The sequence below is a fragment of the Poromitra crassiceps genome, assembly GCF_964638095.1.
Source record: "Poromitra crassiceps genome assembly, chromosome: 6".
NCBI lineage: Eukaryota > Metazoa > Chordata > Actinopteri > Beryciformes > Melamphaidae > Poromitra > Poromitra crassiceps.
The window spans coordinates 17,410,433-17,424,955 of NC_139627.1; the positions used below are offsets into that span (position 1 = coordinate 17,410,433).

At 42.0% G+C, this 14,523-nt stretch overlaps 1 protein-coding gene across 2 annotated transcripts in view; it reads right to left on the reverse strand.

The window, feature by feature from the left end:
- The window catches only part of LOC310778505 (phosphatidylinositol transfer protein beta isoform-like), a 38,949-nt gene that overhangs the window by 17,822 nt on the left and 6,604 nt on the right, over positions 1-14,523 (reverse strand). For both annotated transcript variants that reach the window (XM_083638950.1, XM_083638949.1), the window contains exons 2-7: positions 12,223-12,253; positions 10,060-10,205; positions 9,003-9,094; positions 6,900-6,907; positions 6,273-6,347; positions 4,836-4,919 (exon numbers count right to left, since the gene is read on the reverse strand). In XM_083638950.1, the coding sequence (XP_083495076.1) occupies positions 4,836-4,919; positions 6,273-6,347; positions 6,900-6,907; positions 9,003-9,094; positions 10,060-10,205; positions 12,223-12,253 (436 nt within the window). The remainder of the gene's footprint in view (positions 1-4,835; positions 4,920-6,272; positions 6,348-6,899; positions 6,908-9,002; positions 9,095-10,059; positions 10,206-12,222; positions 12,254-14,523) is intronic.

Below are 14,523 nucleotides of genomic sequence, written 5' to 3' on the forward strand. Positions count from 1 at the left end.
CGGTGTGGCCTACTGTCCACAGGTCTAAATCATAGTGAGCAGCACCATGACTGTTCGGTGTGGCCTGGTCTAAATCATAGTGAGCAGCAGCATGACTGTTCGGTGTGGCCTACTGTCCACAGGTCTAAATCATAGTGAGCAGCACCATGACTGTTCGGTGTGGCCTACTGTCCACAGGTCTAAATCATAGTGAGCAGCACCATGACCGTTCGGTGTGGCCTACTGTCCACAGGTCTAAATCATAGTGAGCAGCACCATGACTGTTCGGTGTGGCCTACTGTCCACAGGTCTAAATCATAGTGAGCAGCAGCATGACTGTTCGGTGTGGCCTACTGTCCACAGGTCTAAATCATAGTGAGCAGCACCATGACTGTTCGGTGTGGCCTACTGTCCACAGGTCTAAATCATAGTGAGCAGCACCATGACTGTTCGGTGTGGCCTACTGTCCACAGGTCTAAATCATAGTGAGCAGCACCATGCCTGTTCGGTGTGGCCTACTGTCCACAGGTCTAAATCATAGTGAGCAGCAGCATGACTGTTCGGTGTGGCCTACTGTCCACAGGTCTAAATCATAGTGAGCAGCACCATGACTGTTCGGTGTGGCCTACTGTCCACAGGTCTAAATCATAGTGAGCAGCAGCATGACTGTTCGGTGTGGCCTACTGTCCACAGGTCTAAATCATAGTGAGCAGCACCATGACTGTTCGGTGTGGCCTACTGTCCACAGGTCTAAATCATAGTGAGCAGCACCATGACTGTTCGGTGTGGCCTACTGTCCACAGGTCTAAATCATAGTGAGCAGCAGCATGACTGTTCGGTGTGGCCTACTGTCCACAGGTCTAAATCATAGTGAGCAGCACCATGACTGTTCGGTGTGGCCTACTGTCCACAGGTCTAAATCATAGTGAGCAGCACCATGACTGTTCGGTAGGGGTGTCACGATACACTCAGTTCACGATACGATACGTATCACGATACTGGGTTCACGATAACGATACGATACGATACGATTTTAACAATATTTTTTTAAACTTGAATAATGACAATATATGACTGGAAAAGTAGTATTTTATTTGAAATGCACAAATACAAAACATGCTGTTGTGGGAAATTGTTATTACAATAACTAGAAAAAACATGAGATTGGAGATAAGGCTTATCTTGAAATAGAATGAGTTACACCGTCACTTAGATTTACTTTGAACTAAAAGGTTTCTCAGCAGTATAAATTTTCATTATGCATCTTCAGTTTTTCTTCAAACTCAAACAAGACTTTTCTTAGTCTATTTTTTATGCATCTTCAGTTTTTCCTGTCAAGTAAACAGTTTTGCCAGAAACTCAATTTAATGGTTTCTCTCCTGTATAACTTCTCATGTGTCTCTTCAGAGACTTGTTCAACTGAACTACTTTCCACACATTGAACTTCAACAAACAGACGTTTCTTTGTTTACTTTTGAAAAAAAAAAAAAAAAAAATCACGATATGAGATTTCATCTCAACGATACATATCGTGACGTTTTACTATCGCGAAATTTCGTGGGACGATATATTGTGACACCCCTACTGTTCGGTGTGGCCTACTGTCCACAGGAACTCTAACAGCATCATACCGTTAAGAGCGGTTTCCACAAATACCGGCACAAACGATTGCAAAATTGTGTAGTTGCCATTCAACTACTACTTCATATAGTGATAGAAATTATTAACTGAGCATTCCCGTGATGGGCAATGCAGGTCTGATATTAATCAGTTACACCTGACGGATAAAATGTCTGTGACTCATAATTTCATTTGTTTCAAAACATGTTTTTTTGTGGAAAATATTTTTGACTGGCATATTACACTAGAAGATAATGTGATGGCTTAAAATAAGAAACTAATTATTTACATATTATATTGATATTAATTTGAATCCCCTACAGTATGATGAATTACCGTCTACTCGGCTGAGTGTGATTTTGTAGGTCTAAATCAGGGGTGTCAGACTCATATTAGGTAGAGGGCCGGATTTGTTCAACTGAGACCTCATGGGGGCCAGATTTTTTTTTTTACTAAAATCAATTAGACTCATTTACCCATTTACTTCACAAAAGTAATACTGCTCTTTCCATTTCTCTTGAAACTGCCTGCATTCCGTGTCAACCTTTCTCTTTTTCGACAGCATCTTGTTGATTCCTTTGTTTTTTGGTAGGTAGCCGAATGCGCGATTCAATTCCAGCGTGGCATCATGGCGGCTTTGTTTACACCTGATGACCTAACTGACATACTTCCTTGTAGTGCAGGTTAATTAACTTATGAATGAACTCTTAGCTTGCTTATTAGCCACACGTAGTTCATGATAATGGGGTGCGAATTTAATTATTATTATTATTATAAAAAAAAAAAAAAAAAAAATCCAAAACATCTCGCGGGCCGGATGAAACCTGCCGGCCCGCGGGCCGTATCTTTGACATCCCTGGTCTAAATAGAAATAATAACGGTCATAGCTGCAAATCAGGCCTGCTACTAAGTCTAACTAAACACAGCCAAAGATTCCAACCAGATCAGCTTCTGGTCTCATTTCAAAGTTGTAAGACAAGTGCAAAACTTTAGGAAATGAGCATGCTCAAAGATTGCAGCTCTGGAATGGTTAGCCAATAGCCATGCATGCAGCTTGCTGGTTTAGATGTGCAAGTCACAAAAGCCAATGAGAGAAGACTTCTTATAAACTGCAGGATCTTCTGAACCTTAGTTCCTGTGATGTGAACCACTTCACTCAACAGCCAGTGCCAAGCTACAGTAGATAACTACCTCTGATACAGTAAGAAATTAGCCAGGGGCAAGGGCAAAAATGTCCCTCAGAATCCCCCTAAAAACCATGATCCGGGCACAAAAATTGTCCCAAGATTTGGATCTACGCCCCCCCCCCAATGAATTAAGTAAGTAAAATAGTTATTGTGTTACTTATTAATGGAATTATAGCAAAAATAAATGACCCCCCTTTTGGCTGGAGACCCGCTGGAACCCCCCATCCCAAGGACCCCTATTTGAGAACCTCTGTCTTAGGGTACCAGTCAAATAATTTGGCCCAGAATCCGGACAGTGAAGGGCAAAACCAAAAAGTTAGTGTGCCCTCTGACACCTATGGCATAGCGGTGAGACAGAAGGATAAATCTTGTGCAACCTATGCTTGGAATAATGAAGATGGTGAGCGACTTTAAATTGGATCGGCTGGTGTCTGCTATTAATTGAGCAGAGTTGGACCAAAGACAGACTCCTGTCCCATGTCTTTTCAGATAGATAAACACCAAGTTCCTCCTGCAACGCCACTCTAATGCTCCCAGTGTGCGGCCCTGATGCAGCCGTCGAGCAGATACACTAATTACTAGGGGTGTCACAATATATCGTCCCACGAAATTTCGCGATAGTAAAACGTCACGATATGTATCGTTGAGATGAAATCTCATATCGTGAAAAAAAAAAAAAAAAAAAAAAAAATTCAAAAGTAGACAAAGAAACGTCTTTGTTTGTTGAAGTTCAATGTGTGGAAAGTAGTTCAGTTGAACAAGTCTCTGAAGAGACACATGAGAAGTTATACAGGAGAGAAACCATTCAATTGAGTTTCTGGCAAAACCGTTTACTTGACAGGAAAAACTAAAGATGCATAAAAAATAGACTAAGAAAAGTCTTGTTGTTTGAGTTTGAAGAAAAACTGAAGATGCATAATGAGAATTTATACTGCTGAGAAACCTTTTAGTTCAAAGTAAATCTAAGTGACGGTGTAACTCATTCTATTTCAAGATAAGCCTTATCTCCAATCTCATGTTTTTTCTAGTTGTTATTGTAATAACAATTTCCCACAACAGCATGTTTTGTATTTGTGCATTTCAAATAAAATACTACTTTTCCAGTCATATATTGTCATTATTCAAGTTTAAAAAAATATTGTTAAAATCGTATCGTATCGTATCGTATCGTTATCGTGAACCCAGTATCGTGATACGTATCGTATCGTGAACTGAGTGTATCGTGACACCCCTACTAATTACTATTTTTTAAATTGCCCCCCAAATTTTATGAATGGCAAATGTCCCTGTTTTTTAGACAGTGGAGGCAAAAGTTGCCCCCAAATTTCCCACGCTGATATAGTGACTGCTCTCACAATAGTAAAAAAAGCATACCTCAATGGTAACTATAAACAAGTGCAATTCCAACACATTTAATCTGTTCATTGCATAGCTCATTTGGGACACCTAATTTCCACACATACTTCCAGTCCAGATTCAAGCATGAATGTGATTTAAGTATCTCATCATGTGCGATCGATCAGGCTCTATGGATATATAACCATAAAGTGTATCCAGTGCAGCCTGCCTCCTCTGAGCCCATCAACATGCAGGAGCAGGCCTCCTCCACAAGGTGGAGACATCTCACTGTACATCAGAGGTATCAGTTAGCAACACCAGCTACTGAACAGCTGCTGATCAGGCTGTGTGTGTGTGTGTGTGTGTGTGTGTGTGTGTGTGTGTGTGTGTGTGTGTGTGTGTGTGTGTGTGTGTGTGTGTGTGTGTGTGTGTGTGTGTGTGTGTGTGTGTGTGTGTGTGTGTGTGTGTGTGTGTGTGTGTGTGTGTGTGTGTGTGTGTGTGTGTGCGTGTGTGCAGTCTGCTCACATCCTTATCCTCAACACAACTAATCCAGCCACACTCAGTGTTTTAACGCTTACTTTATTGGTTTGAAACGGCCCTCAAATCTCATACGTTTTATTTTTGCATTGCAACAAAAATTTGCATAGCTCAAATTTTGGACCACATTTTCCCATCATGATGAAGCAGATTATTTTGAGCAGAAAAACTCACAGCAGTGGCCACTTCTTCTCTGTTTGCAATATCTATGGGAACCACCTCCACAGTCTCCCACGTAGGACCATCCAGGTCATGCACCTGACAGAGACAATGGGAAGCAATTAAACCATGGCAACATTGTGATGGATGAGATCATGCGGCCGTAGCACATAATTATGCTTTTTTCTTTTGTATCAAAAGTGGCCTTGATCAAAACTACAGCGTAAAGCTCTTTGCACACACACACACTGCCTTTTCTTCGTATGTTTTTTAATCTCTCATCCGAAAACACAGACAGGTCAAACAGCTCGCAAAGGGCAATCGACTGATGCGAAGAATGCAGAAAAGGAACCTCTTCCGAAAACGTTAATGACGGACGAAAGTTTCTGAGTCAGTGTGTTAACGTGAGCGACGCAACATGGCGGTCGCATTTATTTTAAAATATGCGACAATTTCGGACAAGAAATACGGACTTGATATGCAAAAGCCTTAAATCTGAGACGATTAAATGCAGATGTGTTGTAATATGGACCTTTCAGTCTCAGGTTGCTCGACTACTATAGTATAGCTTAGTTCTGATCCATTTATGATCTTCCACTGTATGCTTTGTTTTATGTGCTTTTTGTTGTTTGTTGTCTGCGTGTGGGTTGCCTGAGTACTCCTGTTTGTCTTTTAGACATATTGATTCACTGAGGTGTATGTTTCTGTGTTTATGTCCTTTTAATGGCTTGCTGCGTTGAAACTGTATCGCTGCTTTCTTGGCCAGGGCTCCCTCGAAAAAGATATTGTAATCTCAATGGGACTCAAATGGTTAAAATGTAAAGGTTTAATTAAAAATATATATATATATATTTATTTAATCCCCATCCCTGATCGATTTCTACCAACACTCCACCACGTACAGCAGTGCAGCACTCAGCAGCTGGCAGCAGTCTGGATTTCTTTATTTTTTTACTGAGAGCAAAAGCAGTCGAACAGTTAATTGTACTGTTTGAAAGCAAGTATCTGGAGAGGTGACAGCAGCAGAGTTACTTACAATACTACGAATTTAATCAAGTATCTGGAGAGGTGATAGCAGCAGAGTTACTTACAATACTACGAATTTAATCAAGTATCTGGAGAGGTGACAGCAGCAGAGTTACTTACAATACTACAAATTTAATCAAGTATCTGGAGAGGTGACAGCAGCAGAGTTACTTACAATACTACAAATTTAATCAAGTATCTGGAGAGGTGACAGCAGCAGAGTTACTTACAATACTACGAATTTAATCAGACACTTGAAGAAACAGCATTCAAAGGAAGGCTGTGTTCGGGCAGCAAAGACTAGAGGATGAGCTGAAAGAACCACACTTGATAAATCACCATATGTAATCACAAAAACAAAACAAAAACCCGGACCGGTGTCTGGATCGGGACACCCCTCCCATATGGTTTTTTCCAGTCACTTACATTTTCTACTGTTCCCATGTCAGGTTTGTGCCACGTCTCAATCTTTATCATGAAGTCATCCTTCATGTACTCATTCTGAAAAGACAGGAGAGAACACAAACAGGGTTTCCTCCAGGGGAAATATCAATTTTTGAGCTGTGCTCCTAGTGGACAGAATTACTTAAATCATTTTATGAGAAAGATGTCAGCCTATTTCAGGGTATTAATCACAATTCAAATGCCACTCTCAACCGAAAGAGTACGAGGTTCTGATCTCAGCCAACACAAACCCGGTACAGACGGAGGATGGCATGAATGGAGGGTTCTGAGAGGTTAAACCCCCACAGCTAATCCAATTAACCAATTAGGCGTTGAGACTGAAACGGCGCTGGTGATGGATGGTGCTCTGCTCGGATCTATTTTAAGCCGTAGCAAGAGTGGGTAGCTTGCAAATAAGGCACGGCAACATCAAGCTGAGATAACAACGCACCGAAAGAGAAATGGTAGCATCAAATTTGTTCCACACATCAGCAAAACTATGCTAACTGTGTGTGTGTGTGTGTGTGTGTGTGTGTGTGTGTGTGTGTGTGTGTGTGTGTGTGTGTGTGTGTGTGTGTGTGTGTGTGTGTGTGTGTGTGTGTAACTCACCGTCACAACTGCAGTGGATGGAGCAAAGAGGAAACAGAAGAGAAATGTGCATCAGTACCAAGAGACCAACATTATGTTTATCTTCTTTGCTTTTGAAAATTTTAAACAGTTTCACTTTACTGACAAAACCACTCAACTGTATCATATCCTAACAAGGCAACTTGAATGTCATGTTGCAATGACATGCGACTAACTATAGGTGGGGTGTATCTTAGGTGGGGTGTATCTAACTATAGGTGGGGTGTATCTTAGGTGGGGTGTATCTAACTATAGGTGGGGTGTATCTAACTATAGGTGGGGTGTATCTTAGGTGGGGTGTATCTAACTATAGGTGGGGTGTATCTAACTATAGGTGGGGTGTATCTAACTATAGGTGGGGTGTATCTTAGGTGGGGTGTATCTAACTATAGGTGGGGTGTATCTAACTATAGGTGGGGTGTATCTAACTATAGGTGGGGTGTATCTAACTATAGGTGGGGTGTATCTTAGGTGGGGTGTATCTAACTATAGGTGGGGTGTATCTTAGGTGGGGTGTATCTAACTATAGGTGGGGTGTATCTTAGGTGGGGTGTATCTAACTATAGGTGGGGTGTATCTTAGGTGGGGTGTATCTAACTATAGGTGGGGTGTATCTAACTATAGGTGGGGTGTATCTAACTATAGGTGGGGTGTATCTAACTATAGGTGGGGTATATCTTAGGTGGGGTGTATCTTAGGTGGGGTGTATCTAACTATAGGTGGGGTGTATCTTAGGTGGGGTGTATCTAACTATAGGTGGGGTGTATCTTAGGTGGGGTGTATCTAACTAGGTGGGGTGTATCTTAGGTGGGGTGTATCTAACTATAGGTGGGGTGTATCTTAGGTGGGGTGTATCTAACTATAGGTGGGGTGTATCTAACTATAGGTGGGGTGTATCTTAGGTGGGGTGTATCTAACTAGGTGGGGTGTATCTTAGGTGGGGTGTATCTAACTATAGGTGGGGTGTATCTTAGGTGGGGTGTATCTAACTATAGGTGGGGTGTATCTAACTATAGGTGGGGTGTATCTAACTATAGGTGGGGTGTATCTTAGGTGGGGTGTATCTAACTATAGGTGGGGTGTATCTTAGGTGGGGTGTATCTAACTATAGGTGGGGTGTATCTTAGGTGGGGTGTATCTAACTATAGGTGGGGTGTATCTTAGGTGGGGTGTATCTAACTAGGTGGGGTGTATCTTAGGTGGGGTGTATCTAACTATAGGTGGGGTGTATCTTAGGTGGGGTGTATCTAACTATAGGTGGGGTGTATCTAACTATAGGTGGGGTGTATCTTAGGTGGGGTGTATCTAACTAGGTGGGGTGTATCTTAGGTGGGGTGTATCTAACTATAGGTGGGGTGTATCTTAGGTGGGGTGTATCTAACTATAGGTGGGGTGTATCTAACTATAGGTGGGGTGTATCTAACTATAGGTGGGGTGTATCTTAGGTGGGGTGTATCTAACTATAGGTGGGGTGTATCTTAGGTGGGGTGTATCTAACTATAGGTGGGGTGTATCTTAGGTGGGGTGTATCTAACTATAGGTGGGGTGTATCTTAGGTGGGGTGTATCTAACTAGGTGGGGTGTATCTTAGGTGGGGTGTATCTAACTATAGGTGGGGTGTATCTTAGGTGGGGTGTATCTAACTATAGGTGGGGTGTATCTAACTATAGGTGGGGTGTATCTTAGGTGGGGTGTATCTAACTAGGTGGGGTGTATCTTAGGTGGGGTGTATCTAACTATAGGTGGGGTGTATCTAACTATAGGTGGGGTGTATCTAACTATAGGTGGGGTGTATCTAACTATAGGTGGGGTGTATCTAACTATAGGTGGGGTGTATCTAACTATAGGTGGGGTGTATCTTAGGTGGGGTGTATCTAACTATAGGTGGGGTGTATCTAACTATAGGTGGGGTGTATCTAACTATAGGTGGGGTGTATCAACCGAATACATCGATGTGAGAAGAACTTTGGATCTGATCCTATAAGAGGGGCCTAGTGAAGCGGATCACACAAGCATGAATGTACTGAAGCGGTGCGTTGGCCGATGACTGACTCGAGTATGAATGGTGCGGTGGTTGCAACTTACTAGTGCGACAGTATGGGTAGGCGTTCCAGGCCTTTTCATGGAAAACTAGTGCTCCCTCTGGTGCGATCATCTTGACGAAAGCTGGGACTTTACTACAGTCGAAGAAAAAGAAGACAAAAAAAACAGTCAGGCTGGAGCAATCCAAACATTTAGAGCAGAGATTTTTGTTTTTGCCTTGCACCAAGTGAACAAAGACATTATTTAGCCATGCGTATGGAGGCTTGATCGTCTTGTGATACAGGAGCATGATGGGGCAACAGTGTCTGCACCATAGAGTGCGCCTGGTTCTATAAAATGGCCTCATTATTGCTTTGCTGATATTTGAACATGCAGAGCAACCATCAGACCTAATGATGCAAATGGAAATGGCTTTAATATACAGATCCTTTCCAAAAAATTTGAATATCATGGAAAAGTTTGTTTTTTTTCCATTCCTTTCAAAAAGTGAAACTTTCACAGATTATAGATTCATTGCACACAAAGTGAAATATTTCTAGCCTTTATTTGTTTCATTTTTCATCATTTTGGCCTACAGCTCCAGAAAACCCCCCAAAACAGTATTTCAAGAAATTAGAATAGTGTGAAGAAAATCAGCAGTTACTTCTCGGTTATGACTGACCAACATTTTTGAATCGTCTTTGCTTGACAATCCGATGAAGCCCACGGTCATCCCATGGTATTTCCATGATATTCTAATGTTTCAGATCATAATACTTGTTTAATAGCCCGGGTTTGAGGTTTGGAGCTCCTTTCCTCAGGTTGTGTATCGTTGTGTGTTTGGCCTCGATTGTCTTAACGGGCAGCCCTGCCATAAATAGCAGCTTTGTGAAGGTCACGACATACAGTGCTTGTCTGGTGAGACTGTGTCACACAGGTGCTTGCTTCAATTCTGTAGTACATTTTGAGGGCAGTTCTGTGGTGTTGAGGATGCCGATTGTCAGACCTCTTTAAAAGCTGTTGCACACAGATGCACAACGCTTTTAAACAGCCGCGCCTATTTTGTGTGCATGTCAGGGAGCATTGCGCGCCTGTGCTACCCTGCACTTTGAATACCTACCTCTTTAAATGGTAGATTTTATGTGTGTATTGTCCCTTCTCCCCTTCATTCTCATAGGGTTCATTTGTCAGCACCTCAATGCCTTCTCCTCCTCCGGTCTCGTTCTTGCTGGCCTCTGCCACAGAGTACAGCTGCCCTACTTGATACTGAAAGTGACAGAAGAAGAGAAGACATACAGACAGAATCCACCTTATTTCTAGATGCCATGATGCCTTACAGGAAATATGGGTGCTTCTTCTGGTGTCATCCTCCCAGCCCCCTCCCTCCATTATGTTACTGTAGCCCGTATGCGTCTGTAAACCATGTTTCAAAGCTGCAGGAGTGTTATTTCTTTGTGACAAGCAACTGGTTTTTTCAGCGTTGGAGTTTGATGAGGAAATGCGCTGAGTACGAGCGCCACAGACCCTCTGCCAACAAGTAACGTTAACAACCAGCTGCAACAATCAGGTCACCTTCTAGACCGGACCTTGCACCCATAATCATTTTATCATTCAAAAATAAGGTGGATATATGAGAAGAAATGATATGTATGCAATCTGTTGGCAGTGCATTGCTTATTGGCTTGGTATATATTGTAGAGGTGCACCGATCACGTTTTTTTGCCACCGATCGCCTATGGGAAATATCTGCCCAACCGATCATCGACCGATCACCGATTACCGATCACCGATATATAAACTCCTCAAAAAAAGTTTGGAAACGTTATTTCGGTCCATTATTTCTCCCCTTTAATAATACCAATTGGTATTGTATTTTATATCGTTGGAAAGCCTGATTAGTGATAGGGCTTTTATTTATTTATTATTATTATTATTTATTTATTTTTATATAAAGAAATATCGGCAATCAGCAAGAAATATCGGCAATCAGCCGATCGCATATTTGAGGTCAAAATCGGCCGATACAGATTGCGTGCCAATCGATCTGTGCGCCCCTAATATATTGTGATCACTTAGCCAGTAGCGACCATCATTAACGAAATTCTTTTCTCTCCATGGTCATAAGGAGCTGCTACGTATTAAGTGCAAAACAGCACCCCTGTCGCCTTGGTCAATGTGTTTACGGAAACAAACACATACACGCTCACCTAAATGCATACATATTACATGTACATACGGTATTACTGACAGGGGAGTTCTTCTGTCCTGTCAATATTTTTCCCCAGACACTTGATGCATATTTTCAGCCATGAAATGTCACTAACTACAGACAAACCTACTGTACCGGCTCCCCCAGACGCATCGCAGAGATTTACTTTGTCAAATGAAAAGCCCCCCGGAATACTACAGGGTCGTTCAATGACAAGGTATAGTTAGCTATAGCATTATAATGTTCCCATCATGAAGGCAACACAAGAATAACAACTTTACAAAATAGTAGTCTACAGTTGTGTAGATGGTCTACACTTTTGTGACAAAAGTCAGACTTAAAATGAGTGTGATCTCTACTGAGATGACACAGAACAGAAGCTGTGGTTTTGATGGACCAGTCCAGTTCTCTCTGCAGCCACCACTACCAGCCCGTCACATCACTACCACAGCTGTCCAACAAAGGCTCTTTTGTCTTACTAGGAGCCCGAACGCAAGCACTGAGCAGAGGTGAACAGAAATGGTTCCACTTTATGGACAGGAGATAGGAAATAGAAATATAGGCATTAATTTAAGTCCTGGGCTTCAAAACTTTTTGATCAAAGACAGCTTCGACATGTATTAGATCTGCAAGGATTAGTCGATTAATTCATCTGCAACAATTTTTTATAATTGATTTCTTTTTTAAGAAAATTACTAAAAATTCTCTTCATTCCAGCTTCTTTAATGTGAATATTTTTCTGGTTTCGTCAAGTCTTCTATGACAGTAAACTTTATTATCTTTGGGCTGTGGACTGTTGGTCAGGGCAAAATAAGGATGATAAGAAGAATATTTTGAGGATGTTATCTTGGGCTTTGGGGAAAAAGTGATTGACATTTTTCACCATTTTGTGACATGTTGTATAGACCAAAACCACTAATAGATTAGTCCAGAAAATAATCAACAGATTAATCGACGATGAAAATAATGGTTAGTTGCAGCCCCGGTATTGATTCATCATCTACATGTAATGATTCAAACAGTCAGCTCTTCAATGGTCAAAATGTAAGGAAGGCAGGAAGTAGTGATACTCACCTCTTCCACAGAGACCGGCAAGACGACACGGCTGAAAGAGAGAGAGCAAGGGAAAGAGGGAGGGAGGGGCAGGGAGTGGAGAGAGAGAAGAAAGTTAAACTCAACGATTGAAAGCACAAAACATATTGTTTAATACTTTTTAAGGGCCTTAATTTTCCCTAAATTGATTGATCAACTTTTAATACTTTTCAAGACGCCGCGGATACCCTGTTAAAGCATTATTTGCTACAATCAAGTCAAAAACGGTACGCTCTTCTGGGCGGAACACCTGACCTGACCAGAACAAGGGGGTTGGTCCTTAAGGTGCGTTCACACCGACCTATTAAAGTTTGTCGCTGGCGTCGAGTTTACATACAAAGTCAATGCAAACGAGCGATTGAGCGTATATTCGCCTGGGAGAATAATCGCAGGGCGTCCGAGCGGCAGAGACAGAGCGATAAGGAGAAAATCCGCTCGTCGCCCGAGATGAAATATCCCAACTCGAGCGAAAATACGCTGGCATCAGTCGCTCGCTGTTCAATGCTGATTGGCTGCCGTGTGAGAGCGAGTCAAGGATCACACTGGCTTGGAACAAACCGCTGGTTTATTGTGTGGCAACAAACCGCATTGACAGGCTGACAGCTGACATGAAGTTAAGTCTGTACTACCGGTATGCAGCTCGCATTAGGAGCACGCTGATAGGCTTAGCTTGTAAACAATGACGGTGGCTCGTAGTGGACAAACAGCATGACATTGCGTAACGTTATATGCCCCACATGTCCGTCATTTCGTGTGCCTGTTGATGAGCGATTTAAACAGAGCGACAGAGCGATTCCAAAGGGTTGACTTGAGCGACAGAGCGAAAAATAAATATCTCGGTGTGCACACCTTTACTTATAGAAATGATAAAGAGTGCTAATTGGCTCCTACACAGCCCAATCCAAGTACAGTACCACCAACATCAAATACATCCAGAAGCCAGAATAAGACTTTAAGCACCAACAGGGCCTTCACTAAACTCCTTCCTTTACCAGGCTTTAATAGAGGCCCTAACACTACAACAGACATGCTATAAAACAGAACTCTACCCTGAGGCAGCTTTACAACAGCTTAGAAACACAACATGAGCTATTTGCTAACAGAGGAATGGGTAAACATGACCTGAAATCCACATCACAATAGCGCCACATTTACCTCGATAACCAATAAACGAAAGATAATCTGAACATTTACAAGTATTGTATTCTCCGTTAGCGTTTTTTGTTACACGCAGATTTAGTCACCGCTGTTGCAAAATCCTCGCATGTCAGTAACACTGAGCGAGCAGCATCGCTCAATATGAGGTGAGAGAGAGCCGTTTAACTGACTCATCGACTGACTGACCTGAGCTGGACTCCTGCTGAACACTCTAAAGGTCCTTACACATCGGGAGCGATGCGAATATACGGCACGAAATTGCGATGCGAGTTTTGACCCACCTGTCAATCACAGCCACAGATGTGTACACGTCGGAAGCGAATTTCTGAAAAATCGAACGTGGTTCGAAAAAATAAACACCGCAATAACGCTGGGCGAAACTTCGCCGTTGGTATGCACGGTTGCATTGACTGATATAGGTTCGGAAAATATTATTGACGTGCGAATTAATCGCACGAAAAATACGTGCTCGGTGTGTAAGGACCATTATGCTGTGAGGAAAATAACCCGCCTCCTTACAGCCTACGTTTATTCCACTTCTATTATTATTACTGTAATAGGCTGGGTCTGTTTGCAGGCTGTTCATGCCTCACCATAGATACATCTAGAGCTATATGTAATAATATAGTAGTATAATAATAGTGGTCATCTGTAGGGGTGCTCCAAAAAATCAATTCTGAAAGGATCGCGATTCTTAATGCCACGATTCCTGGATCGATTCCAAACTCCCAAGAATCGATTCTTAAAATCGTGAAAAAAACTTTTTTTTTTTTTTTTTTTACAGTGCACCTGAACGCAACATGCAAGATACTGGCTGAATAAGTGTCAAAATGTTCATGTCATTTGTGTACTGTACTGCCATGGTGCCACCACCTCTTGCACTTAAGAACTCTGGTTAATGTATTCCCCCCAAAATCTATAAATCCTTCTCAAAGTCTACAGATCCCCCCCAGCCTATAAATCCATCTTATCTGAAGAACATAAGGGGGGAATTCCCCCTAGTTTGCAAAATGAATTTAGGCCCTGACTGTAATACAGAAGTTGAATTTGAAGTTCAGCATTAATACATTTGTCATTTTTTGTCTTATATTACCTTTGTGTGATATTGCAATATAAAACTACATA